The sequence below is a fragment of the Rhipicephalus microplus genome, chromosome 4, assembly GCF_043290135.1.
Source record: "Rhipicephalus microplus isolate Deutch F79 chromosome 4, USDA_Rmic, whole genome shotgun sequence".
NCBI lineage: Eukaryota > Metazoa > Arthropoda > Arachnida > Ixodida > Ixodidae > Rhipicephalus > Rhipicephalus microplus.
In genome coordinates, this window is record NC_134703.1 from 212,664,349 (window position 1) to 212,692,143 (window position 27,795).

Here is a 27,795-nt window from a genome sequence, read left to right on the forward strand (position 1 = left end):
GATTGTTTGCTCTCTCTCAAATGCTGATCTGCGACGCGCCTGTGTCACGCTTTTCCCTTTTCCATCTCTGCACGTAGAGACCCTTCTCCTTTCAAGACAGTGGACGGGGAGGAAAAAAAAACAACAGAAATCTGTTGCAGAGAGTCCTTCTTTCTCGGTGTATAGGATAGCAGCAGAGACGGAGACACAGCCGTCACCATCGTCTTTAAGGTGAGGAGAGAGAGAAATCGCTTTGCACCGCGGTAACATTTCTCGGTCATGTGGCCTGCTGAGCACTTCCTCAATCCTCTCCGCTGGCTGTGTGAGAAGGACGGCTCTCTCGGCCATGTGTCACGTGGCTGTAAGGTCAGCGCGGTAGTTTTGGAAGAGCTACGCCGAACGAGCATTAAGCTCCGCAGAAAACGATATACTTAACACACTATGGTTGTTTTTTTTATAGACTATTTGATAGACTAATTTAGTTTGTTATATCCATTTACTGGTCAATTTTACTTCGTTACAATGAGGTTTAAATAAATGGTTCTCAAGGGAGCTTTCAAGGAAAATTTCATTTATTTTGTTATATCAATTATTTCATTATATCCCGTTAATACATAACGAGGTTTGAGTGTATCTCCCGAAACAACGTTTGTAAAGGTGTAAACTGTTTCTTTTCAGTGCTTTGCATGCACAACTAGAACTCGGTGGGAATTTCAATGCTCAGCAATAAATTCTCAAGCAGCGAAAACGGCAGTGGTGCCAGTGCCAGAAGCATGAGTGAGAAAACTGCGGCACTTTATTGAAAGGAGGTGAAAGCAGGAAAGTTGAAAAGAACATCACGGACTTTATTCAGCAAGAAGTAGTTGGGCCCAATAAAGTTCTTTTTCATTTTATAGATCAGCTTTAAAGGGAAACTAAAGGCAACCATTAGGTCGACGTTCATTGTTGAAATAGCAGTCCAGAAACCTCATAGTGTTATACCTGTGCCACACGGGCAGAGAAAATGGCATTTACCACCTAATGCCTTCAGATTTAATGCCATTTGTGCGGTGCCGCACAGACCATTCGTCACCTAATGCTATCGCCAGAACTCATTCGACTGAGAAATGCATACTGTCCACGGCGTAGCTGGTGAAATAATTATATAAAAGGACATTTCTTTCGGCTGGAAGGAAACATTTCGCATCTTTTATTTACGCATTATCATTTGAACAAGTGCCTAAAAACTTATTTTCAGCTGTAGACAATGTAAAATAAATGCGACAGGCGCGATTTTCATTTTACGCTGCAGATCTGACTAGCTTTGGCTTAAGTTAGTACGCGGTCGGTTGCAACGTCATGAAACAAAGTAACGAACTAAATCTAACGGCAGTGTAATATGCTTATTGTACATTGACTTCTAAGAGATATATGTAGCTCATAAACGCAGGTTTATTTTTCTATTACTACTATACAATTACTTACTACACAAGATGGTGTAATCGACATCACCCGAGTCAAATGTAATTAATTTTGGAGGTGTAGCAACTCCGCCCCAAAAAATGTCGTTTGTGAACAGAATGCTTTCACTACCGAATGTGGTTTCCTCTGCCCGTGTGGCACAGGTATTACTTTTGTGCTAAAAAAAAAGGCTTTTTTTAAAAATAAAATTACCTTTTAGTAGCCCACATCGAGTTAGTGCACTTAAAATTACATGCCTCAAAATGCGAACCAACACCCGTCCCTGCTGCCATGCACTACGTTGCCCGGCTTTACTGCGCGGTTGCCGACACTAGTAGACAGAAATAAAGCGGCGGGAGCCACAGCAGCAACAACAGCCATAGATCAATTTCCTGCCATTGGCTCTGAGATGGCAGACGTGTTTCGGTTTAACTGTGCCACGCTAGATGGCACGTCCTGTCCAGTGTAACCACGCAAAAATTGTAGGCGGTTTGTTTGACATGATCGGTATAATTTTGAGAACCTCCTACTGCGGCGCATGTATTTTTGTGCATTTACCTTAATTTCCCGGTGTGTAGGGCACTGCTGTTGATAATATTGTTGTTTTAAATGTTGTCATGCATTGAGCTTTCCTTCTGGTATAAATTATTATTTGACTTTAGCGTACCTTTAACTTGTTTTGAGTTTATACAGATTCGGGATGATGTAAACATTTTGCGCGCTCTCTTCGAATTCCTATCACCGATATTCTGCTGCATACCCATTTTGAAGCACAATCGCGAGTTGAGCAATACGGTGAATGTTCATCATAGAATATTTAAAACGCAACGGGTTAGATACAGACAGAGAAGGGACATAGTGCTGAACTTCCATATGAAAATTATTCGGAAATGAAGGAACCTATATAGAAAACATTAGCTTATCAAAACTGTGCACAAGTGTTACAATCCAGCATGATTCATGTCTTGTGCAACTGGTAGTTATATTCTTCATCTCAAAGAATGGTATATGGATGACTTATGCACTTGTTATTTGGTCTATTGAAAAATGTTTTCGATATTTCACGTGTGCACTGATTAACATGTCTATGATTGATAGCTATTCTCTGCAAGTGGGGCACACACCCACATGATTTGCAATGTGCTGCCAAATGAGACGCGATTGCAGCATCTGATAGCGTCGGCTCGTGCTCTCGTAGGCGCACGTTTATGCAACACCTAGATTGGCTAATATATTCGCAGCCGCAAGACAGTGATATGGCATAAAGTACACCGGTACTGCAAGCCACATACCTGTGGACATGATTGTACACACAGTTGTTCCCATTCTTTGGCTGCTGGCGTAACGCTCTATCCACGAAAGCACACACACTACCCACTTTATTATGAGCCGAGAACAATTTTATGCCATAACGAGCACCAGCATTTTTCATACCATGTGCGGTTCTGTGTATGTATGGGCTGCGATGATCGGGGTTAGCATTTGTAAGGCTAGGGCTGCTACCTGGTAAGTCCGACAGGGTGTATGCCCACTGGATCTGCAGTGGTTTTGCGGGTGGTTGAAACCTTCTGTAGGACACTCAAGAAGAATCGGCGAAATCCTTAAGTATGAATGGTGCTTCCAAGTAAGCTTATTGAAGAACTGTCTGAGTGTCGCCTGTGCACGAATAGGTGGCAACCAGCGCCAACAACGCCTATACGGTGAATGATGCAAAACTGCTCACTCTTCCGCCAATTTTCTGTGTTGCTATGTGCTTTCCAAGCTCCCGAACAATAAGAAGACAAAGGCTGCTGATGCTCGGGTACTCAACCTGAGCCAAACGCCAGTTCGCCAGGAACATGAACATACCCTGGGGCCCATGTTTTGCTTTGAGCAGTCTTTGAACCACTTTGAGGAGGTGGCAATGGCGATGTGTGTTTCGGGCACTGTGAATGGCTCTATGTATAATGATAAGGTACCCACTGCTGTGGAAAAAAGCTTCAAGCATGTTGATGCAAAAAGCGGGCGACTGAAGGAACAGGAACAGGTCCGTGACCTATTACTAACGCTTAAACTGGAACGTTTAGCGGCAAGTGTGAAGAAGGCAAAAAAGCAAGAACTGTTCATTTTCTTTTCAGTGAAGAGGCACAAGGTTGGAGTGCCACTAAGAGCGGTTGTCTCAGAAAGAGACATGTGGCAAACAAACAATTCATGGTATTATCAAAAAAAAAATTTAGAGCGTTTGAAGATCTGTGGTTTGCTAAGAATTTCACACTCAGAGTCTGTCATCACATTTCTGAAGGAACAGCTTTCTTTGTACCACTATGCATTCAGTATAGACGAAGAAGATTTTTATTATTCTTTGCACCAATGTCAAGAGTTGAAGTGTATCAAGCAGTGCGTAAGAGGGGACAACAATGGGCTGCTGTTTCAGAGTCAGTGTGGCATTTCCATTGAGTTGTTTCTAGAGCTCGTGCAGGGTTACCTAAATTCGATCGTTGCGTCTTCGGGGGGAAATAAGTCTTTCAAAAATCTGGTATCTGCATTGGATCATGTGTAGCACCGGTAATTAGGGATATCTTTTCTTGGTTTGTAGACATGCAACTGCAAAAGCATTTGAATGGGTTAGCGTCACACGTTTGATATGTCGATTACTTCTTAGTTCGACAGGACGCTAACTTTTGCTCTGTACTGGTTGTTAATATTACGAAGGTTTTTAAGGAATATGGGATAGGTGTACATTTAACTTTGGAGCTGCCGAAAAACGATGTGATACAGTTTTTCGATTCAAGACTAGCTTTTGTCAAGGATAACGTTTGTTGGCAGTACCAACCTAGATCCATAAAGCTGATCTTAAAATTTTCATTCTGGCCATTCAAAAAACGTAAAGAGAGGCATTGAATCAGCTGTGTTGCGTGCCGCTTTTCAGAAGTTATGCGAGCACCTTATGCAGCACGCATTTATGCGCAAGTTGCTTACCTTGCGAGTTCTGGCTTTCCGAGCGACGTGATTTGCTCTGTGTAGGAAAAACTTATATCAAAGATCAAGAAGTTTCATCCCTGTGATTCTATACTTCCACAGAATATAGCCAGCAGAAAAGGCATGCAGTTATCCCTTATATTGTAGTGTACACGTATTCTGGAGAAGTACGGCCATAAGCGTGGGTCCGTCTTGGCAAGCCGCAGGGCAGGTGTTAACCGTCGCCGTAGCGAGAACACGGTACTGCTCAAGGTCGCAACGCTTATTGCCTGCGGCAACATTAAAATGCAGTACAGAGCCTATTGCAAACGCGCGGCGGGAAAGCAAATGGGCTTACCCATGCCGCGGGCGAGAAGTACTACACAGGGGTGCCACAAGCCCGTCTCCATCGTAAAAGTGATTCACGGGGACACCAGGACAAAAACCTGGTGGCTCGAGCAAGAGCAAAGGCACTCGCGTTGACTTCGAAAAGATACAGGTCGGGGTAGGCTGGCCACATACTAGGACACCGCACCGCTCTTCGGCCTAGCGTTCACAAAGGGGCAACAAAAGGTGAGCGTTCGCCGTGGGTGCGAGGCGCCATTGGCGAAGTCTGACAAGCCCCCAAACAATAGGAGTCAATGAACGGAAAAAAAATGCATGCTCACCGTAAGCCCTTTCAGAAAAATGCGCCTCGCTCCCGACGCGTACGCGCAAAACGTCACGAGAGACTCAGTGCACGGCGCCACAGTCGACCTCTGCTACCGGGTGAGAGGGGTTAAACGTACCTCCTCGCTCTCCCAGCGCAACAGATCACGAAGGAGGGGAGCCATGCCAGGGCATGAGAACGCAGAAAGAGGCCACAAAGGCCGCACAAAAGCGGTGGGCTAGTCTCGATTCCCACATCCCGGTCTTCTAAATTAGCCCTTTACTGATCTGCAAAGGCAGCTGGACGTAGCCCATGACGTTAAAATGACACTGCTATGAGCAACAGCTAACCTCAGTCCAGCCATGTAACTACTGCTAAAAAATGATGACAAAGGAAAAAGCAGTAAGAAATAATAGTAAAATAAACACATGACACTATAAAAATGTTTGCGAAAGGGACCACAGGGAAATAAGGCTCGTGTTCGTGGTGCTAAGGCGGGATAGCGTCCACAGCGTGGAGGGGCGGAAGAGCGTGACAATATCCACTGGGTGCGACGCCCGTGTGCGAGGTCGGAGGCACTGAAGGGGCTCATGATGGCTCGTGGCTGTTCTTGATGATTGGTCAGTGTGTCCGATCAACGCCGCTCCGGTGGTAATTCTAAGGCCCCACATTTCTGGATGGATGACGATGGAACCTCGCTAAGAAGCCGGGCCTCCCGGACGATCAGAGAGGACTAACCAGATTTGGCTGCGAGGCGCCCTCGCGTTGGCCGGTAGCACGTGCTGCTGTCAGCTTGCCACGCGCAGGAGCTATAGCAGAAAAGGCAGCCAAGCTTCTCGGCATTGGCAGAGTTTTTCAATACTTTTCTGGTCACGAAACTTCTCCGTAATGCTATGGGAGAGCTTCATATGGGGACCAAAGCTCCTACGCGAAGGCGCTAACAGTCTGGTGAAGGCGGCTTGGACGGCGGCGGCCGCATTTGCAGTGCGTTGGAGCGCGAGCTTACTGGTTTGTTTGTTGTGTGATATGCTCTCTACACTCATCACGAACAGCAAACTATGCGAACTACCATGCCTCTGACGTGCTCCGTACCTGGTTGCCGCTCTGGCTATCGGAGTTGTATGGAAAAAGCTTTGCTGTTCTGTCTCCCAAGCGATCGCAGACAACGCGACAGGTGGAAGCGAGCCATTCCACGACGGGAGACGGGAGCTTTCAACTTCGAGTTGAAAACCGTTCGTGTGTGCGAGAAAAATTTCGACACCACGGACATTATTCGAGCCGATGAGTTCTAAGTGGACAATCTGTGCTTCTGCAGCTAAAAAAGCCTAAGCTCCACGCTGGTGCCATACTCCGGATATTTGAAAACCTGCCGGCATATCTTACGAAGCCCAAGCTGCATAGTGTCAGCGCATTAAAGCTCATAACAAGCGATCAACTAACTTGTAGTTTTGGTGGGAGGAGTGTGTCAGGCACTGACCATACGAGTTTTTCTGTTGACACCGTATACCTATGTGGACAGCCGGGAAAGTCGCTCAAGTGTGTAGCATTTACTTCTAACCCCCCCCCCCCCCCCCTATGCACGCCCGTTATGCTGCTTCAGTTTCGTGAGCATTTTTCTTCATGATGTCGACACTCACTTTTCAAACCTAGATAAATTTTTTTTAAATATTAGCGCGCTACAAAATCGCGCAAACACAGCGCTAATTCAACGTGCTGTACGTTTGCACACCTATTTGTTAAGCGTAGCATGTCGCCCAGGGCTGTATATATTGATTTAAATCTGGTGCTAGTTAACTCAAATGCAGTACACTGCAAAGAATAGTCAAAAAACGAAAACACCAGATGTCCGCCTTGTCAAAGCGAGAACATAGCAGCCGTAACTACCGCAACAAACAAACGCTGCAACATATACGCCTCAGTAACATGCGTGGCCTTGCCTCTATTTAATAGCAAAGGTACGCGTAAACTGAATGAAAAACACGCACACTTCACTTGCGTTTTCGCAAGTGGAAATTAAGAGCAGATGAAATTAGGCGCGTTGCCGATGGAGAAACAGTCGGTTCGCAAGCGTCGCCAGCCGCTGGCAAAGCCTTTATGCTAACAGGGGCAACCCTAGCGGCAGCTTTTGTCCCTGAATAAAACTTAGGCTGGAGTTTCGTGACTAGAAAAGCATTGAAAGACTCTGGCAATGGCCAAGAGCAGAGCACAGCCGGACTGTCTGATACCACTGGGTCAGGGCATCGAGCACCTCTAGAGTCCATGTTGAAGGGATGAAACTACGATGCGCGCTCTTTCCGGGCACACACAGAAGTGTCCCGCATGTACACACAAAAGCACGCACACACACACACACACCGTCGACGGCTGCACGAGCAAAGGTGCCAAGCTTCTTTTGTCCCTCTCTCCACACATAAGTAGCAATGTTCAAGGTCACAACTCCCTTCACTGGTAGCACAAATGAATGCACAAAAAAGTTAAACAGAGCAAGAATGACATACAATATCTGGCCAAAAGAAAACAAAAACAAAATACAAATGAATACTTAATATGAGACAAAATAAACGTATAAGCATAAAATACACATGAACACTTAAAAAAAATAAACACTGGCATCAAACTGGGCGGAGTCAACTTCTTTACGAGAACAGGTCGTGAAGAAGCTAACCTGTACTGAGGCTAGACAGTAAACTAAGGGCCTTCCGTTGCGGAGAAGTCTGCCGTCCAGCGCGAAATCACAAAGATGACTGTTTCCTTAGATTATACCGGTGCGCGGTCGGAATGCTGTCTGCCGCCCCAGGTGTGCCCTGTTGCTTGCGCGAAGTGCCCCAGGGCGCTGATACGAGCTTGTCAGACCGTGACACAAAGGTTTCAGGTCTGCGATTATGACTGAGCTTTCCCGAAAAGGGGATATTTTAGCAAGTACGCGCCACAGATGTGCACTGAATATTGGTTCATAAAACTGGGTGGCTTGCCAACACTTGGTTCAACTGTTTGCCAGACGTGGTGGGCACGGAACAGCGATAAATGCCCCGCTTCATGCCGGGCCAGGTCACAACGTTGTTCAGTTTGTGAAAACTTTCGAGCCACTCAAATGACTGGCCATGAGTTCGTTGTGAGAGGATTGCACAGTGCGGCTCTCATACTTTTTTGGGAAGAGCCACTTTAAACGGATCCGCGGACTTTTCACCGGTGGCTATATAGTTCAGTAGGAGCCCATCATGGTCCAGTAAAATGAGTCACTGATGACTCAGTGACATACTCTGTTTCCAGCCTCCTATTCGCGCCTGCTGCAGAGCAAGCAGCGTAACGGCACACCGTCTCTTCGAGACGGCAGTTATGGGCGGCCGCTGGAGAGCAAGCAGCGTCCATGACGCTCTGTGTCTCCGAGACACGAAACGGATCACTTTGCTGAGCCTTCTGTAGCTCTTTGCTGCCGAAAGCGATCCCTATTCTCCCAAGGGGGGGGGGGGGAGGGGGGGGGGGTCCGGTATAGCGCCTAATCGGGACCGCAGCAATCACTGCGTCCACGGCGTCACGGGTTCCCTCTCGGCCCTGTGGCCTTCGGAAAGCTCCCACGTTCGGCCTCTACGTCGTGCACTGTTTACCTAGATAGCAGCGAGGGTCATCCGCATGGGGAATCTTTTTTTTCGCCGCTGTTTTGCCCCCGATGCTTGCGTGTGCTGAGGCACCGTGAGTGGTCATCCCAACGGGATCAAGGTTCTCAGCAGACGTCAGGTGGCACAAGATAGCACAGCAGCTACCACGTTTAAGATTTTCAGCAGACATCAGGTGGCACAAGATAGCACAGCAGCTACCACGTTTGTTGTGTGCTCACCACAAAAGGGGGTGACGACACAAACGGCTGCCGAAGGGTGCCCATCGATTGAGGCGATGGCCTCTTTGTGCAACGCGGCATTCGCATAAAACGGTCAGCAGACTAAAATGCCACAAAGCAGGCATGTTGCGATGAGCCCGAATCGTGAAGTGAACTGACTGGCTAAGAGTAGTCGTAAGCTTAGAGCTTTTGATATCGCGTTGGGCGCCAGTGTAGTGTACACGTATCCTGAAGGAGTACGGTCACTAGTGTGGATCCGATCTTGGCAAGCCGCAGTGCACGCGTTAACTGTCACCGTGGCGAGAACACGGTACTGCTCAAGGTCGCAACCTTTTATTGTCTGTGGCAACACCAAAAACGCAGTACACAGCCCGTTGCAAAGGCGAGGCAGGAAAGCAAATGGGCTTATCCATGACACGGGCGAGAAGTACTACACAGGGTGCGGCAAGCACGTCTCTGTGGGCAAAGGTTATTCACGGGGACACCGGGACAAAGGGCTCAGTTGCTCGAGCGAGGGCAAAGGCGCTTGCGTTAGCTTCAGAGAGATACAGGTCAGCGTAGCCTGGCCACACACTAGGACACTGTACCACTCTTCGCCCTAGCGTTCGGAAGGGGGGCGACAAAAGGTAAGCGTTCGCCACTGGCTCAAGGAGCCGTTAGCCAAGTTTGAACGAGCCCCTAACAAAGAGATTCGACGGACAAAAAAGAAATGCGTGCTTACCCCTTGCGTCCCGGAAAGGTTCTGACTGACTGCCAACATGCACCAAACGCCCCAGGAGACTTTGGGCATGGCGCCACAGTCGACATCCGCTACCGTGTGAGAGGTCTTAAATGTCACTACCTGCTCTCCTAGCGCGGTAGACCACGGAGGAAGGAAGTCATGTTGGGACATGAGAATGCAGAAAGAGGCGGCAAAGCCCGCGCAGAGGCGGCGAGCTAGCCTCGATTCCCACAACATACAAAGAACCGTGCATGGTTTGAAAAACGTTGGTGCTCGTTATGACATTAACGTGTTGTTCTCAGCTCGTAATAAAGTGGGTAGTGTGTGTGTTTTGGTGAATAGAGCGTTACGCTAGCAGCCAGAGAATGAGAACAACTGTGTGTACAATCATGTCCACACATATGCGTCTTGTGTTACTGGTGTGGTTTATGCCATTCCACTGTCTTGCTGCTGCAAATACGTAGGCGAAACGAGGCATTGCTTGAACGTGCACCTACGAGAGCATGAGCTGACGCTATCAGGTGCTGCAATCGCGTCTCATTTGGCAGCTCTTTGTAGATCATGCGGGTGTGTGCCCCACTTATAGAGAACAGCTACCAAATATAGGCATGTTGATCAGCGCACATGTGAAATAGCTGAAGCATTTTCCATTAGACCGAATAACAAGTGCATAAGTCATCCATCTATCATTCTTTATAAACAATATAACTGCCAGTTACACAAGACATGAATCGTGCCGTGTTGTAGCACTTGTACACAGTTTTGATCAGCCAATGTTTTCTACATATGTTCCTCCCTTTTTTCGAATAAATTTCAGTTGAGAGCTCAGTGCCGTGTCCCTTTTTTGTATGTATCTAACCCGCTGCACAGTAAAATATTCTACGAAGAATAACCATTTCGATGAAACCAAAAAGACGATGTTTAAGCACATTTTCAGGCATGAGGCACGACTGCTTTTGCACCTTGCTGCTAAATTTGAGTGATAAGGAACGGAAGGGTTTCGCTAAATGACTCTGGCGCAACACGTGTAGTTTGGCCCAGAATGGTGCAAATAACTAAGTTTGCCACACATTGGCACAAAAGGTGCCGCTGCTCCACACCTGGCCACTCACCAGGTTTGACGAAATTGAGCTGACAAGTGCAATGCATAGATGGGGCATTTATGATCACGTCTGCCAAAATATGAAATGCTACGCGCCACGGAAATGGGTCAAATTTGATGATATATGGTGTTTTTTGGCGCAAGGGCCATTTGATGGCCAAAGAGCGCCAGTTCATGAGACAGGAATGTGGACAATGGTTGTGATTAGCGGCTGTAGAGGGGCCATAAAATTCCTCGCAGTAAAGCGGGTAAAACATACAAGTAATAAAATCATGACTATGCCGTGAAAGGTGTGCATGGTGTGAATAGGTGACAAAAGTTGGTGATAATGAAAAACGATGGTGGACATGTATGGCATTAGCACAAGTACCTCACACGTTAGTACCCTTGCGTGCAAGGGTCGTGAGGCAAGTGCTTTCCTGTGTAGCCACCGCAGCAAAAACCTCTCTAGAGAGGTCATGCTACGGTATGCCCGGGTATATGATATGAAAATTGTGAATTTCCTTTAAAAACGCTAATAATGATTTGTGACTAAAAAGCGGTTCCCTACCGACGAACATTGCAGGGTGTAAAGGTATATGTTGTCGGTAGGGTAGTGGGAAGTGTTGTCTTCTTAGAGTGTCTAAATGATTACATTGAATTAAAACGTGAATAACTGTTAATGCCTCACCACATTTATCACACAATGGTGGATCATCACCAGACAAAAGATGTGTGTGTGTCGTGTATATGTGTCCTATCCTGAGTCTTGTTAGTGTTACCTCTGTTAGACGTGATTTTGATACTGGTGGCCAATGGCCAAGGTGTGGCTTGATAACGTGTAGTTTGTTTTGTGTGTGTGTATCCCACTTGCTCTGCCAGTAGTCCCTGAGGTTTCGTTTGAGAGAGTGCTTCAGATCAAGGACCGGGATTGATATGGATGTAGGGGCAGTGTTTTTGTGGACGGATGCAGCGAGCTGATCCGCCCTCACGTTGCCTTGGATCTCACGGTGCCCTGGCACCCAGCACACTACAACATGTTGGTTGAGTGTGTAGAGTGTGCAAAATATGGAGTAAAGTGAGACAAGGACAGGGTTTTTTTGTTTTTTAAGACTGTGCAGAGCCGTTACCACACTGAGGGAGTCTGTATAAATTACTGCTTTTTGTATTTGTAATTGTTTAATGTGTTTAGCTGCCACAAGTATCGCGTAAGCTTCCGCTGTGAAGATACTTGTGCCTGGATGTAGAGGGCCAGCATCCGAAAAGGAAGGGCCAACAGCAGCGTAGGACACAGAGGAGTTAGACTTAGAGGCATCTGTAAAAAACTCAGGACGTGTGTATTTGTGTTGAAGTTCCAGGAAATATGTTCGGATATGAGCAATGGGCGCATGTTTTGTAACCTCTAGAAAAGACACATCACAGTCTATAGTCTGCCACTGCCACGGTGGCGGGTACGCTACAGGAGCCATTAAACTGTGTTCGAGTGACACTCCAGTGTCCTCAGCTAGACCCTTCAGGCGAACTGAGAAGGGCTGCCTCATTGAAGGCCTGTTTTGAAAAAGAATGGAGCTCGACAAGTCATTAATAGTAGAGTATGAGGGGTGCCTCTTGTCTGCTTTCACCTTAAGGAAGTATACAAAGGACATGTAGGTTCTTTGCAGATGAAGCGACCACTCATTTGACTCAACATAAAGGCTTTCTACGGGGCTGGTGCGAAAAGCACCCGTAGAAAGGCGGATGCCCAAATGGTGCACGGGGTCCAGCATCTTCAAGGCACTTTGAGTAGCAGACTGATAGACAACGGCCCCATAATCTAAGCGGGTGCGAATGAGGCTTTTATAGAGGTTCATGAGGCATTGCCTATCACTACCCCAGGTAGTACGTGACAACACTTTAATAACATTCATGGCTTTTAAACATTTTGTTTTTAAATACTTGATGTACGGTACGAAGGTCAACTTGTTGTCCAAGATTAAGCCTAAGAATTTATACTCGGCTTTGACAGACAGACGTTGCCCGTTCAGTCGAATGTCAGGTTCCGAGTGCATGCCTCTCTTTCGAGAGAACAAGACACACGTGCTCTTTTGTGGGTTCAGTCGGAATCCGTTTTCCTCTGCCCATTTGGAGACCTTGTTTAAACCTAACTGAACCTGTCGCTCACACATTACCAGATTGCAAGATCTAAAGCCAAGCTGGACATCGTCAACATATGTACAATAAAACATATTGCGAGGGATGGACAAGTGCAAGGAATTCATCTTGATGAGAAAAAGTGTGCAACTAAGCACGCCACCTTGTGGCACGCCTGTTTCCTGGACAAATGTTTGAGAGAGCACACTGCCCAGACGGACACGGAATGTCCGGTTTGACAGGTAGCTCTCGATTATATGAAACATTCTTCCGCGCACACCAAGGTGGGACAGGTCTCTTAGGATTCCAAAACGCCATGTTGTATCATACGCCTTTTCGATATCGAGGAACACAGAGAGAAAATATTGTTTATGGACAAAGGCGTCTCTGATCTGTGCCTCGATACGAACAAGATGGTCTGTGGTGGATCTACTTTCTCGAAACCCGCACTGAAATGGGTCGAGCAAATTGTTTGTTTCAAGGATATGTACAAGTCGGCAGTTTATCATTTTTTCGAATACTTTGCACAAGCAGCTTGTAAGTGCAATAGGCCTATAACTTGAAGCTAAAGAAGGGTCCTTGCCCTCTTTCAAAATGGGAATAATAATAGCCTCTTTCCAGGAGCTAGGGATAGTGCCAGAAAACCAGATAGCATTGTACAAACAAAGTAGGGTTTTTCGTGTTTCGGCTGGTAGGTTTTTTAGCATTTCATACACCACACAGTCAAAACCTGGGGCAGAAGTGCTGCAGGAGTTTAGAGATGTTCGGAGCTCCGCTAGACTGAAAGCTTGGTTATATGCCTCGTATCTAGTGGATTTGTGTTCGAGTTTCTGCTTTTCTATTCTTGTTCTGTATTTTTGGAAAGTGTCAGTATAGTGGGATGAGCTGGATACCCGTTCAAAGTGTGCCCCGAGGAAGTTTGCCTGATCTTCCAAGGTATCCCCTTGAGTGTTTACGAGTGGAAGTGTGTGTACTTGTTTCCCTGCTATCCTACCGACCATGTTCCAGACTTTAGCCTCCTGTGTGTATGAATTGACCCCTGATAAAAACTTCTGCCAGCTTTCTCTTCTGGCCTGCCGACGCGTTCTCCTGCCACGAGATTTTATTTTCTTAAAGCTCTCAAGGTTTTCCGCTGTCGGCGAGTTGCGCAGCAACCTCCATGCCCTGTTTTGTTCCTTTCGCGCATTCTGACACTCAGTGTTCCACCACGGGACGTGTCGTTTGCCGGGCAGTCCAGATGTTTGTGGAATGCACTTGGCTGCTGCGTCAGTAAGAAAAGCCGTGAAGTACTGCACAGCTTCATCTATGCCTAATCCGCATATGTCGGTCCAACTTAGGTGTGTAATCTTTTGAAATTGTTCCCAGTCGGCTTTGTTCACCAGCCATTTGGGAACATGTGGAGGATATTCATATGTTATTGGTGTACTCAAAACTAAAGGAAAATGGTCACTTCCGTATGGGTTATTTATGACTTTCCACTGAAGTAATGGTACAAGTGAAGGAGATGCGATACTGAGGTCTATGGAGGAATAAGTATTGTTTGCAAGGTTATAATATGTTGCCTGTTTTCTATTCAACAGACAAGCACCTGATGAAAAGAGGAACTGTTCAATGAGACGACCTCGTGCATCACATCGACAGTCACCCCATAACCCGCTGTGCGCATTCAGGTCCCCTAGAACCAAATAAGGTTCTGGTAACTCATCTATTAAAGACTGGAAATCATGTTTTTCCAGGCGGTGTTGCGGCGGTATGTATAGAGAGCAGATGGTGACGAGCTTATTTAATAGGACTGCTCGAACAGCCACTGCCTCTAGGGGTGTTAGTAGTGGTAGATGACTGCATGCTACTCCTCGATTAACTATAATGGCTACACCACCAGATGACGCCACAGCATCATCTCTGTCCTTTCGGAAGACAACATATTGACGCAAGAAACTTGTATTCTTGGATTTTAAGTGTGTTTCCTGTACACACAGCACTTTTGGAGAATGTTTGTGTAGCAGTTCTTGGACATCGTCGAGGTTTCGAAGTAGTCCTCTGACGTTCCATTGTATAATTTGTGTCTCCATTATGGGAATAAAGAAGTGCTGTGTGTACGAAATGAGTGTGGCTGGTGTCTAAAGAGAGAAGTGATTTATCTTACAGAGCCTTTAGAAGGCCCTGTAATTACCGTTTTGTCTTTTTTAGAGCGGTCGAGGGAACCCCGCCGCTCCTTTGGCGCAGTCTGCGCCGGTGCAGTTGATGTGTCCATCGCCTCAGGAGAGGCGACAGATAATGTTTTTGTTGTAGGCTTCGTCGTGACAGACGGAGCCTTAAACCCCACCGGGCTGGAGGTCGAGGGGACCTCTTTAGTTTGTGTGGTGCCCTGGCTGCTGCCAAGGTTCACAGGAGCCTTCGGTGGGGCTATATTCAAGGAGGGTGGGGCAGCCGAGGCTGCTCCCCCCATGGGGGCTTGTGGCGTTTGCCTCGGCACGCTAGGCGCGGTCCGGGCAACTGCCAAGGGCCTTTGTGGTGCCGCCCCTCGTTGCACCACTTCGGCAAAAGGTGTTTTTAGTGCTAATGATAACGAGACCCGTTGTCTTGCTTCCCTGAATGTGATATTTTCCTTAACTTTTATAGTGATTATTTCTTTTTCTCTTTTCCAGGCTGGGCACGCTCTGGAGTATGCGGGGTGACTACCTTCACAGTTAGCACAGAGGACCTCGTCATGACTACATTCATCAGCGCTGTGGCCGGTTGTGCCACACTTAGCACACATCAGCTGTCCTCGGCAGCTCTGGGATGCATGACCGAATCGCTGGCATTTGAAACAACGCCTCGGGTTTGGAATGAAAGGTCGGACATGGAGTTTTACATAGCCAGTTTCGAGACTTTCAGGTAAAGTGGTTGAATTGAAGGTGAGTATCAAGTGCTTTGTTGCTATTTCATTGTTGTTACGTCTGATTTTGATGCGCTGGACATGTATCACACCTTGGTCCTTCCATCCATCAAGAAGCTCTTCTTCACTCAGTGTCATCAAGTCTTCGTCCGATACCACGCCCTTCACTGTATTCATAGTACGATGTGCGCTCACCGAGACGGGGATGTTACCAAAGGCTACAAGGTGCGAGAGTTTATTGTACTGTTCTTTGTCTTTTAGTTCGAGAAGCAGATCACCACTTGCCATCTTCGTGGCCTTATAACCGGTTCCAATGGTTTCTCTCAAGCACTTAGCTACAAGGAAGGGTGAGATTGTTCTAGCTTTTGTAGATGATTGTTCGCAGTGGAGAACATGGTATTTTGGAAAAGTTTCTCTGTTTTTGGGCCAAAGTAGTAGAGTTGCGTCGGTGCGTACCCTTTTCGAGGCACGATCAGTTAGAGAGGGGGTCGAGGATCCCATGGGAAAATGTGGATTTTTCGGTAACAGCGCCTACCACCCACCACGGAGTCCAACAAGGGGACGTGGCAGAGCATGTGGGCATGTCTGCGCAACGCCAGCAGTACGCAGTTACTATAACCCAATATGGTTTACCCTAGTTTGGATAGCCACACAAGGTTAACCCTTGCCGCCAGGAAAAATCGGAAGTAAAATGAAGTGAGGAGAAGACAGGAAAGATGTAAAGTGAGAACAAAAGACGAAGATATAGGGAGAGAGAGATAGGAAAAGGCGACTGCCGATTTCCCCTGGGTGGGTCAGCCCAGGGGTGCCGTCTACGTGAAGCCGGGGCCAAAGGGGTGTGTTGCCTCTGCCGGGGGGCCTTAAAGGTCCAATCACCCAGCATTGGCTCAACCCCCAGGATCCCCTTTTCCCCGGACACGGCAAAGCCACGCACGGCTAGGCGTGGGAGGGAGCCGAAACTCCCTCGTTAGCTCGGGTCCGTGGTGTCGCTACACACCAAACGCCTACTTGCGCAGGCGCCCCTGCGGGGAATGGGTCAAATTTCAACATGAACGTTGTTTCCCCCTCTTTTAGCGGGTGTGTGCCCAGAAAATGAGTTCAAGACGTGCACGCATGAATGGCCCTACGTACACGGCAGTGCAGTGACGTTGCTCCTCTACGTAGACGACTGTGCTCTGACTTTGCCAAAATTTTCACGTGACATGGCAAAAATTATTTAACATAACATGCGTAGTTTATGTAACCTGTAGCTTGAAGATATTATTAAAACTCTAGACAAATAATGAGATGCAATAAGGGAATGTGTGCGTCTCTTTACATCTTTTTTCCAGTGAAATTGCAACAAGATGCAGGGCTAATGTGCCGGCGTTTCGCATGGGTTTGTTTACTCGCGGTCAGCGCATCAAGTAGATGACAGCCATACAAGCGAAAGTCTCCTACGTGTTCATGCACTCATTATGCTCATCTATTCTACCGCGTCTAGGCCAGCGTTTCCAGACGATCACACGGAAACAGGCAGTACACCAGAATATAACGCTGGTCAAAAAAAAAAAAAAAAAGAATGTGGCTTGTGTGCTTGGAGATTGGGCTTGTTCAGGCTTGTCATGCGCATTGTTCAGGCTTGTCATGTGCACGTGACTTCTCAGTCGGATGCCGGAGAAAGTAGGGAAGAGTTTTGGCTGGCGAAGGCTACGCGGGGGAGTGAGCGGCAAGGGTTTCCAGTTTGTCTTCTCTCATCCTTGTTTCTCGCTGCTTAAAAAAAAAGGAAAAAAAAACACCAGTTTTCTCAGCTTGCAATGAACTAACTGAAAAATTTTGTTGTCATAATGCTCCTCATCGTGCACACAACAACTTTCACAGTATAAATAAAATTTGTTATGGGGCCTGGTGAGTGGCCCTTTAATAATATTTCATATACTATTAAGTTTCTCATTAGAATGTTTGCTGATGATTGTGTTTTGTACACTGAATTGACTGACCAAACGAATATTACCCAGCTTTAGGATGGCTTTAGTCCCGTGGAGGTATGCTGCTAAACACTAATAAGTGTGTTAATGTTAGTTTTACTGAAAGGTCAATAGATTCATGAATCAATACATCTTAAACAAACTGGCTGTTAGGAAAGAAGACAAAAGTACTTGAGTGGTATGTTTTCTAAAGATGGCGTATGGTCTGAACACATGACCACTGTTGTCAGTAGAGCTGAAAAAGTCGTTGTATTTTTACAAAGCGATCTTAAACACGAAAGAACAGAGGTTACACAGGCTGCATACTATGCCTACGTTAGGTTTATACTGGAATATGCCTGTATCATATGGCATTCTTTTCACAAAGTACATATTCATGCACTTGAGCACGTTCAGTTGATCGCAGCAAGATTTGTTCTCGAGAAATATCCCCAAACTGAAAGCTCCTGATGTTGCATTCCTCTTGGTCAGCTTAGCAGAAGCTCTCCATCATCAGCTATCGCTTGCTCAAGGGAGCGAAGCCATCTATTCCTTTTCATCTTCCATTAAAGGCATTCATTTGTGGACGTGCCGTATCTTGTCCGGCATGACAGCCTGGTAGCCAGCGGACCTTGAGATCCATCACATGGTGGCGAAACCAAGCGGGATCTGCTAAACGACGCCAACCTCATCGATTCAAGGTGTTGCACTGCAACCCTTGAACCTTTGCTGAAGAGTTCCTGGCTGCCAGCTGACCCATGGAACAGCTACTCTGACGACGCAAGTGCCTCTGCTCGTAACTGGATGCCATCATACAAGAAGCGGAAGGCCTCCTATGAGAACCGGAGCTGTCATCATAACAGGTCAGCGTTTCAATAAACTGAACTAATGCGATCTACGATCAGTTAACAATGACAGCATACTATCATTGTGTCAATGACAGCATACTGTCAATGACAGCCTACTAGATGAGATTCCCAACAAGCTGATCGAGACAAATGACAGAACCGAGCAGCTCCGGGGACAAGATTGCCATGTTGAAGCCAAAGCTTCGCTTTGCGATTCAGAAATACCGCGAGTCCCAAGTCTCGTGCCAGACCATAAGCCGAGCTTCCATTGATGTGACTGCCACAACTAGAACTGCAGAAATGCAATGGCAGTCGACAACAATGGCATCCATTTTGGATACCATTGTTTCACATCTGCCTATGATTTCTGTCACATCCTCCTTATTTTCGACCCTTAGAGTTTTGTGCTAGTTTTCTATCTATTCTGCTACATAGCTTGTTTAATTTGTTTGGGGCCAAAAAGACTACCCCAATGTCGTATATTAAGTGTGAAACAGGTGTTGTATATTTCGTATTATTGTCCGTGGTCTTATCTACATAGGCCGAATGGGAAGATGTGTCAACAAAAGGTTGCAAGAACACAGGAGATCATTGGACACAAAAGATAGTTCACACTTGCCTGAACATTGCAGCTCGTGCAGTTGCGACCCCTTTTTTTGTTATGCTATTTTATTAAAACACCCAGATCGAACCACCAGAGAGCTGATAGAGGTGTTTCACATTAGGAAAAGTGGGAAGAAATGCATAAGCGCCTCTTTCATCACGTTAACAGAAAAATATTTTCACATCTCATCAGCCCTGTTAGTATCTATAGACCCATTTTTTATTTTTGTTCGCTGTTTCACCAGCCAGTTTATGTTACAGAAGTGATATATATGTATGTACCTTTCTTCCAAATAAACTTTAGTTGCGTGTAGGCACTCTTGGTCTGTGCAAATTTTTTTAGTGTACATGTGAGCACCCTTATTTAGTTAAAAGATGGATCAATACCAACTAGCTGAATTATCCATGCTACTTCGAGTCAGTTTACAGTTCTTAAATTTTAGCTATAGAAACTTTGGCCTATAAGTGGCTGAAGAGTTTATTTTATTCGTATGAATTTTCACCCAGCCAGAAAAATCCCTGTAGAAAATGTTCACGTTTAAATAGGATTCAAAGATTATTTATGCCGTGATCTAGGTTGTGGGGATCTGAGGTGTGTCTGTGACTATTTCGCGGGCATTTTGCCGTACGGTCGCTCCTTTTCTTTTCTCGTGCTCTGGTAACAGCGCGTGGCAATAGATGGGTGCGGCGCGCGTTCTCCGGGGCGGCGAGAATCAGCGAGGCTGAGTCCCGTGCCCGCCAAAAAGAATCCTTCCTTCCTTGGCCAGTGCCTGGTAAGCACGTGGTTTTCCTTCGTTTGCATCCCTTCTGAGAATCGCCAGACTGTAACCTGCCTGGGTGCCTAGGCATACCTGGCGGGCGTGTTTACCTGACTGTTAGCTTCGGTGCTGCACACTAAGCCAAACAGCGGTGCCTAGTGCTTGAAATGGTCGCACCACGCCAAGCTGCACTTGCTGTAGACTTTCGCGTACAATGTTCGCTCTAACTCTGGTGACCAAGCCCAGCGGCCTTCGTGAGAGTGCGCAGCATAGCCGCGAAAAAAGCTCTTCCCAATCGGCGTGTCATACTCGCCATTACCAGCTGCTACGTGCTCGTCGTCTCCGATTTATCGTGAACATCCGCGTGCAGGAGCCTTTGCTCTCCACGTTGCGCGAGCGGACGTTGTACTGTTGTTTGGGGGTGCCGCCAAAGGCAATAAAGTGTTTGTGTATTGCTGTTAATAAAACATCGCATGTTTTGCCGTGCCGCGCTTAACACTTTTTTTAGTTGAGCACGCGCGGAGCGGCGCGCTACACGTGAGTAGGTGACAGAGACTCGGCCCTGTGGCTCGCTAAGCCTGAACCAGCGGTGACTTCTTGCTACGGTGAGTAGCGAGGTCACCGCAAGGTTCAGTTCATATAGTATTTTTTTTTGTCAACAAAGGAGAGATAATTCATGGAAAAGTTCAGCTCCTGTCTTTTTCATTGGCCGGATGGAGCAGAAGTCAACCACCCTGTTCAGATGCTCTGCTCTACCATGCGAAATGGCTCGATCCAGGTAAAAGACGAGCGATGCCATTTGCTAGCCATTGGGAAGATGTTGGAACTTCCTCTTTACTAGCCTAGTAGACGCCGTTCATCCTCATCATCATTGCTGCTCACGCGCTGGCACTCGCTCGAGGGAGAAACGCTGCTATCTGTTCTTTTTCATGTTCCACTAAAAGCATTCGTTTTCAGACGTGCTGTCTCTTGGTCAGCACAAAAGCATGGTAGCCGGTGGACCTTGAGGTTCACCACACCCGGGATATGTAAAGAGACCTTACTTAATTGGCAATCCTTGAGAGACCGAAACCTTACTCTATGACTGAAACTAAATTATAACAAGGCAACAGACATTAATGCTGCAGATTATTTGACAGCAGCGAATTATCAGTCCTCTCGTCATGACCACAAATTTGAAGTACGACTATAGATCCCCAGGACTGATAGTAAACATTCTCTTTTTTATTTTCCCACAGGCGATCAATTGATTGTCGAATCGATTACCAGCCGATTTGGATGGGCGCAAACTGCAGATTCATTCAATGAAGGTCTGTGCCACCCTGCAATAACGCATAAAACGGCAGTGCAGGTAATTTTCCAAATAAAGAAAAAACATTACAAAGGCACGCTTTATGTTTTGAATTCTGGGCAATGAAAATTTCATGTTTGCTCCCTTTGTCGGCCCTGCTGTCATTCAAAATCTTTTAGACAGCTCTAGTAGCTGCAAGAGAAAAGGTGTTGCAGTTGTCTCAGACCTATGGCCAAGTACAGTGGAGCAACTACCTTACCTGAGTGACAACAAACAGCAGCCTGGGGAACTTACCTCAACCTTGGAGTACACCTCCTTGAACATTCTTGGCAGTACGTGCTCACTCTCCACTGCCTGCAAACACACAGAAAAGCTCCCAATGCCTTCAATGTCCTTTGCAAAACTTGCTTTATGATGACTGGAATGCTTTTCATGCCATTTATGTAAATGATTAACATGAAGTTAACCCACCTATTGCATGAGAGCAAAGTGAAATGTCTTATTCAGCCTACAGCCTACCAGGCTTTTCCTTTGTGACATAAATTTTTATACCTCAAAAATTTTTCCTACTTGTAGACCAAGGTAAAAGAAGGAACCAACTATATAATAGGCCTTAGTTACAAAAAAAGTAACAAAACAATGTAATCTACATTTTTGGTATTTACCATGCCAGCCATATTTAATACTCATAACATGCGAGTACTAAAGTTAAATCTCCGTAATTCGAAATCAAAGGGGCCCGAAAATTTGTTCAAATTAAAAGAAGTTTGAATTAAAGAAAGCTAAATGGACGAAGGGCTCACCATGCAGTGGTGCATGTGCATTGAGCTAACACACGAGAGACAAGTTTTAGAAAACTTATATTTATTCACAAATCACAGGTCACCCGTTATTAATAGAAGTAATCGGTGATGCGCGTCTGCACACGTTTGCCTTGCAGCGAATCAATTTCGCAAGCAGCTTGCAAAGCATTTCTACTTCCGCTTCAGCATTCTCCTGGCAATAGAAGTTGCGCGCGGCAATTTCCAGCGCCAACACTTTCTAAAGACGACGACAACGATTGCGTCTCCACTACTACCCTCTGTGCCACAGTCGCAGCGTGGCTAGTACAAGATGAGAAAGGAAAAGCGTCGTCACACGAAAAGATGCAGATTGGCATTTGAAAAAGAACCAACACCCCACCGTGGCTTTTTTTTTTCTCTTTTAGCGCGGGCCGTTGAAAGGAGAAGGGTTTACGTGGCAGGAACGGGAAAGAAGTAAGCGTGGCACTGGCGTGTGAGAGAGAGCCAATACTCTGACAGCTTTCTTTTTTCCCCCCTCTCTCTTGTCATGCGTGGCATGGAAGGAGAAGGGTCTCTAGGTGGCAGGGACGGAAAAGAGAGAAACGTGGCACAGGTACGTTGAAGATTGGCATTTGAGAGAGAGCAAACATTCCACCGCAGCTTCTCCTTTCCTTTTCTTTTTCTTTGTGCACAGTGTTGAGGTGCCGGAGGTGCTGCCGCGGGATTGGGCAAGGTGCTGAAAGCATTTTTGGAGCGCGATATGTTCTAATTAAACATCGCAAGTACTTGCGCATTCGAATTACAGGGTGTTTTCGACCATTCAAATATCCATAGCTTTGACGGGACCTCAGCATGAGTTTGAATTAACTGGACCTTCGTATTAAACGTGTTCGAATAATGAGATTCAACTGTATCTACAGAAGTAATAGCTACTAGAATTAAGGCGACATTTGAGTTCAATCAAAGGAACAAAGAGGATTTCAGGGACAGATTACTCCACAATAGACCATATTCATACGATCAATCAGGTAACAATAGAGAAATGTGCAGAATACAGCCAACCCCTATACATAGTACAAGAAGGCGTTTGACTCAGTCTCAACATGAGCAGTAATGCAGGCACTATGGAATCAGGGCATCGACAAACTCTACATAAACAAACTAGAAAAATCTACAGTATATCCACAGCCACCTTTGTTCTCCATAAAGAAAGTGACCGAACCCCAATAAAGAAGGGTGTAAGCCAGGCAGACACAATATCTCCAGTGCTACTCACCGCCTCTTTACAGGAGGCTTTCAGGACACTAGATTGGGAAGAGTTAGGAATAAGAGTTAATGGAGAGTATCTTAGTAACCTGCGATTCGTTGATGACATTGTCTTGATGAGTAACTCGGGGGACGAATTAGAGCTCATGGTTACAGAATGGACACGGAAAGCAGAAAAGTAGGTCAGAAAATAAATATGCACAAGACTAAAGTAATGTGCAACAGTCTCAGCGGAAAACTGCACTTTGCAATAGGTGTAGAGACACTGAAAGTTGTAAAGGTATATGGCTACTTAGGACGAACCATCAGAGTGAAACCTTCAGTTCATATGGTTCTCGTGCATCATCATTACTTCATAACTTAGAGATACTTTCTACTGTTAGTTTATTTAAATATCATGCTGTTCAAGTCATTGCACCATCTTTTCCCATCAAGCGTTTTTTATTCTAATGTCTCGTCTAACTATATTCGTACTAGATTCACTTCAAATGAAAATTTTTTACTACCTACTATCCCCACTGATTTTGGTCGCCACACTGCATATTTCTCAGCATTATCATTATGAAAGTCATTGCTATCTCACGTCAAACAATGCTCGACGATTGGCTCATTTAAAAACCAATTGTATTTATAGTTGATGAATTACTAGATGTTTTTATCCTGTTATATTGTTTATTCTACTCTTCTTTTTACTTGTTTCTTAGTGTTATATTGTTTATTCCACTCTTATTTTCACTTGTTTCTTAGTTAGTGTTGGTTTTATCAATTTACTCATCTCTCTTTTTTCACTGTTACTGCTGAGTAAACTTTCTATTCCCATTTTGAACAGAAGGTCCTCCTGCAGCATTGTGCTTTCGGACCTCCTCCTGTATATATACTTTGTATACTGTTCCTTTTTCTGTACTAATAACTGCAAAATAAACTTGAAACTTGAGTGATTGTAATGTAAATGAGAAGAAACAAGGGGGATGACAAGTTAACATGAAACCAGCAGGGTCCAAACCTGCGACCTTCGAATAATGCAATCGGTGCTCTACCACTGAGTTATAGGGCACTTATCCACCTATTCACTTTATAAAGTACACATGCGCATTTAAATGTAGATGGATGGATGAATGAATGCTATGAGCATCCATTTTATAACAAGGTGGTGACAAGTGTGCCACCAGGCTCGCAAAAAAAAATGAAAAGAAAACTTTGTTTTTATGTTAGTCTAATTGCTTATCTGCTTCAAGTGAATCAATCTTAATATAACAAAAAAATGTCAATTTATGCTCTATCTCCCTCCCTCTTCAGACAAAATGATCTCATTTTCCTACTATTTCTGTCATTCATCTCTACTTTTCTACCACCAATAATCTAACCGTCTCTTACTTGCTTCTATCGCGAACGTGTTCAGGTTTCTATGTTTTTCCCCGAAGTCCAAAGCCTCATGTAGGCTTGTACCCACAAGTATACCTGGATGGATATCACTACACTCAATTAGAACATATTCCATCGTTTCTTTAGCTCCCCCATGGCATGTATATTATTTTTCTTTGTTGAATCTCGCTTTTTGACTAGGCGTTCTAAGGTGACCTGACCTTGCTTTAATAAGTAACGCGCTTTCCCCTTGAATTATCATAAAACCTCTCCCACCTTATTTCATTCTTGCCCTTTTCGTATGTTACTGAGAGCCAGCTTCTTTTCCTTCACAGTCATCCAATACAACCTCTCTGCCTCTCTGATTTTTCGCTTGATGCTCTTTGTTGCCATGTCGCCCACACTGCCAGCTGTATATTTACTGGTAAGCTTCGCAGTTTTTTTTCTCCACTTTGTGTCCACGCTCTTCATATACAATTACCTAAGCACCTTTTCTGCCTATATACCCTCCTTCATTTTCTTGAGCCTCTTTTTAAATCTGCTTTTGCTCTGAGCTTCCCTTACTTCAAAAGCTGTCCATCCCATATCCCCCTTTACAGCCTCAGTCATTGTCTTCCTGTAAGCACCTAACATGACATGTCCCACATTCCTTTGATTTACATCTTTTCCTGATTGCACATCTGACTTCATGCAAATTACTGAGTTCCCAAATGCCATTAGGCCTTTCCACAGACCTCGAATAACTTTGTACCGATTGTATTCCTATAAATCTCTGTGCTTCATTATTGCAGCATTCTTCTTTCACTTTACTGCTGATGTTTTTTTCTGTACCTCCACTTATTTATCTCCCTTATTTACCCCTACTGCAAAGTACTTGTACTCACTTGCGCTCGGTATTTCTTGGCCCTGTATCGAGACCGCCTGGTCACTTTGATCATTAAATACCATCAATCCACATTTTGTGTCACTATAAATCCTAGTCCTACAGCCTTGCAGATGTATCGCCACCCCCCCCCCTCCCGTAAACACACCACGAAAGAATGAATAATTTAGAATTGGTTCTTATGGTGCGCCAGTCAATTCCAGCTGTAGTCCAAAAAACAAGGCAAAGCTGAGAGTTCATAACAAAACAAAAATATATATTCTCAAATACGGAAACAAACAACACACAAACATGCACACACGACCATTATCCAATACAAAACGTCACCACCCACAAGATACTCCAATAAGTTCAAAACAATAGGCACAAACAACAAGGTACACTCAAAGCAACAGGCACAAACAACACTCGCTATAATGCAATCTCATGCACTAAATACAGACTAAAATGTTCGTCAAACGAATTTAGTCCAAAGTTTTTGGAACAAAGCTTGAATGCTTCTCTTAAAGGAAAACTCACTCAAAGTGTAGCGCCAGTTGTCATCCCGCAAGGTCCGAAGTTTCTCTTTCAGGAAATTCTCACGTCATTAAATATCCCCACTAAAATAACAAAACTACGTTGCCGGTACCACGTCGGCCACTCAAGCGCTGTAGCTGCAGAATACTTCTTCGTCCACTGGCGGTAAACACACTCTTCTCCTGCTTGTAAGACAAGCCTTCACTCGCAGGTGGCAAACGCACTTCTTCCCCTCTGCTTGGTCCCCACTGCTTGAAAAAAGTTTTCAGCAAACTCTCTTCATCTCCTGATGCGACTCCCTTCGCTTCTGGCTTATATGTACTAGCCGCTGGGTTCCTAAAATTTCTGAGAGTTTCGTCGGTGCGCCCAAACAGCCAAGGCTGTGGAAAGGGTGGGACCTATCTTGTAACGTGACGCAACTGTGCAGCACCATGCCCCTTTCCTTCAATAGGTTTCCACAGATCGCTCGGAGATAGATGCGAGGAAGTTGGACAGCCTGGCGGCGTGGTTTTCGTGAAGAAGAGGTGCACGCGCAGCATCTTTTTGATGCTTATTTCTTTGCGCAGGCTTTTGTCGCATCTGTCTGGTGCCTCGATTTCACGTAGCGGTTAAAATACGGAGGTGCGCGCTTTGTTGAGTGCTCGCTTGTGGCGCTCTGTCATAATAATTTTCGCAGATGACTGCGTAATTTATCGGGCAATTAAGGGACATTCAGACGTTCTAGAATTGCAGGCTGATATGGATCGGGTTCAGGAATGGTGTGAGACTTGGGGCATGGCGTTAAACGTTAACAAATGCAAATACATGCATGTTAACCGACACAGCACTAGTATCAGGTCGTATCATATTAATAATGTTCTTTTCGAAGTAGTAAATTCTTATAAGTATCTAGGTATCCACATAACTTCTACATTGTCTTGGAAGACACACATTGAATATATTGCAGGTAAAGCTAATAGCACGTTGGGTTACCTTCGAAGAAATTTTAATCAGGTACCCGTTTCCTTGAAACTCTTACTCTACAAAGTATTGGTACGTAGCAGATTAGAATATGCAGCATCTGTTTGGGACCCTGGTCATGACTCGCTTATCTATGAATTAGAACGAGTGCAGAATCGGGCAGCGCGCTTCATCCTTTCAAATTACCATCGCACCTCGAGCGTCACATCAATGAAAACTACACTAGCATTACCCCTACTGTCTCTTCGCAGGAAAGTGTCTCGGCTGTGTATATTCCATAAAATTTACTTCACCAATCTGTTACTCAGAAGCAGATTATTGGCCCAACCAACTTATGTTTCCACTCGCATTGATCATCGCCATAAAGTAGGACTTCCTTTAGCGCACACCAAGTGTTTTTATAATTCATTTGTGCCAAAAACATCTGTATGCTGGAATCATCTTCCTTGTGATATTGTCGGTATAAACGATGCTGCTTTATTTAAAATTGCCGTCACTACCTTTATTTGTACGTAGCCTCAGTTCAACCCTGTAGCAAGCGACGATTGTAATTTTTCTGTTGTTGTATTTTGCTTTGTATGCTGTACATGTATGTATGTACCCACTCCCCTCTGTAATGCCCTCGGGCCTTGAGGGTAACTGAATAAATAAACAAATAAATAATATGCTCAGCTTGTGAACCTTTGATCTTTTAGGGGTACGAGGCCCTTTCTGACAAGCGTTTCATTGCCTCTGTATTTCCGACATTTATGGATGAGGGCATAGTAGCCCAAGATGTTGGGGGACGTGTTGACGGTTTCTTGTAGCATTACAGAATAGGTTTAGGTTGGACGTTTCACACAGTTTCTTGTAGGACCAATTTTATTCCCTGGCTAGACCTCCGCTATTCCACTGGTAGACCAAGAGATACTTATCGTGCCCTCTTGT

General features: G+C 45.4%; 1 protein-coding gene across 2 annotated transcripts in view; it reads right to left on the reverse strand.

Annotated features, from left to right (window-relative positions):
* LOC119172490 (cytoplasmic aconitate hydratase) overlaps window positions 1–27,795 on the reverse strand; it is a 609,523-nt gene that overhangs the window by 139,005 nt on the left and 442,723 nt on the right. For both annotated transcript variants that reach the window (XM_037423609.2, XM_037423610.2), the window contains one exon: window positions 21,394–21,453. In XM_037423609.2, the coding sequence (XP_037279506.2) occupies window positions 21,394–21,453 (60 nt within the window). The remainder of the gene's footprint in view (window positions 1–21,393; window positions 21,454–27,795) is intronic.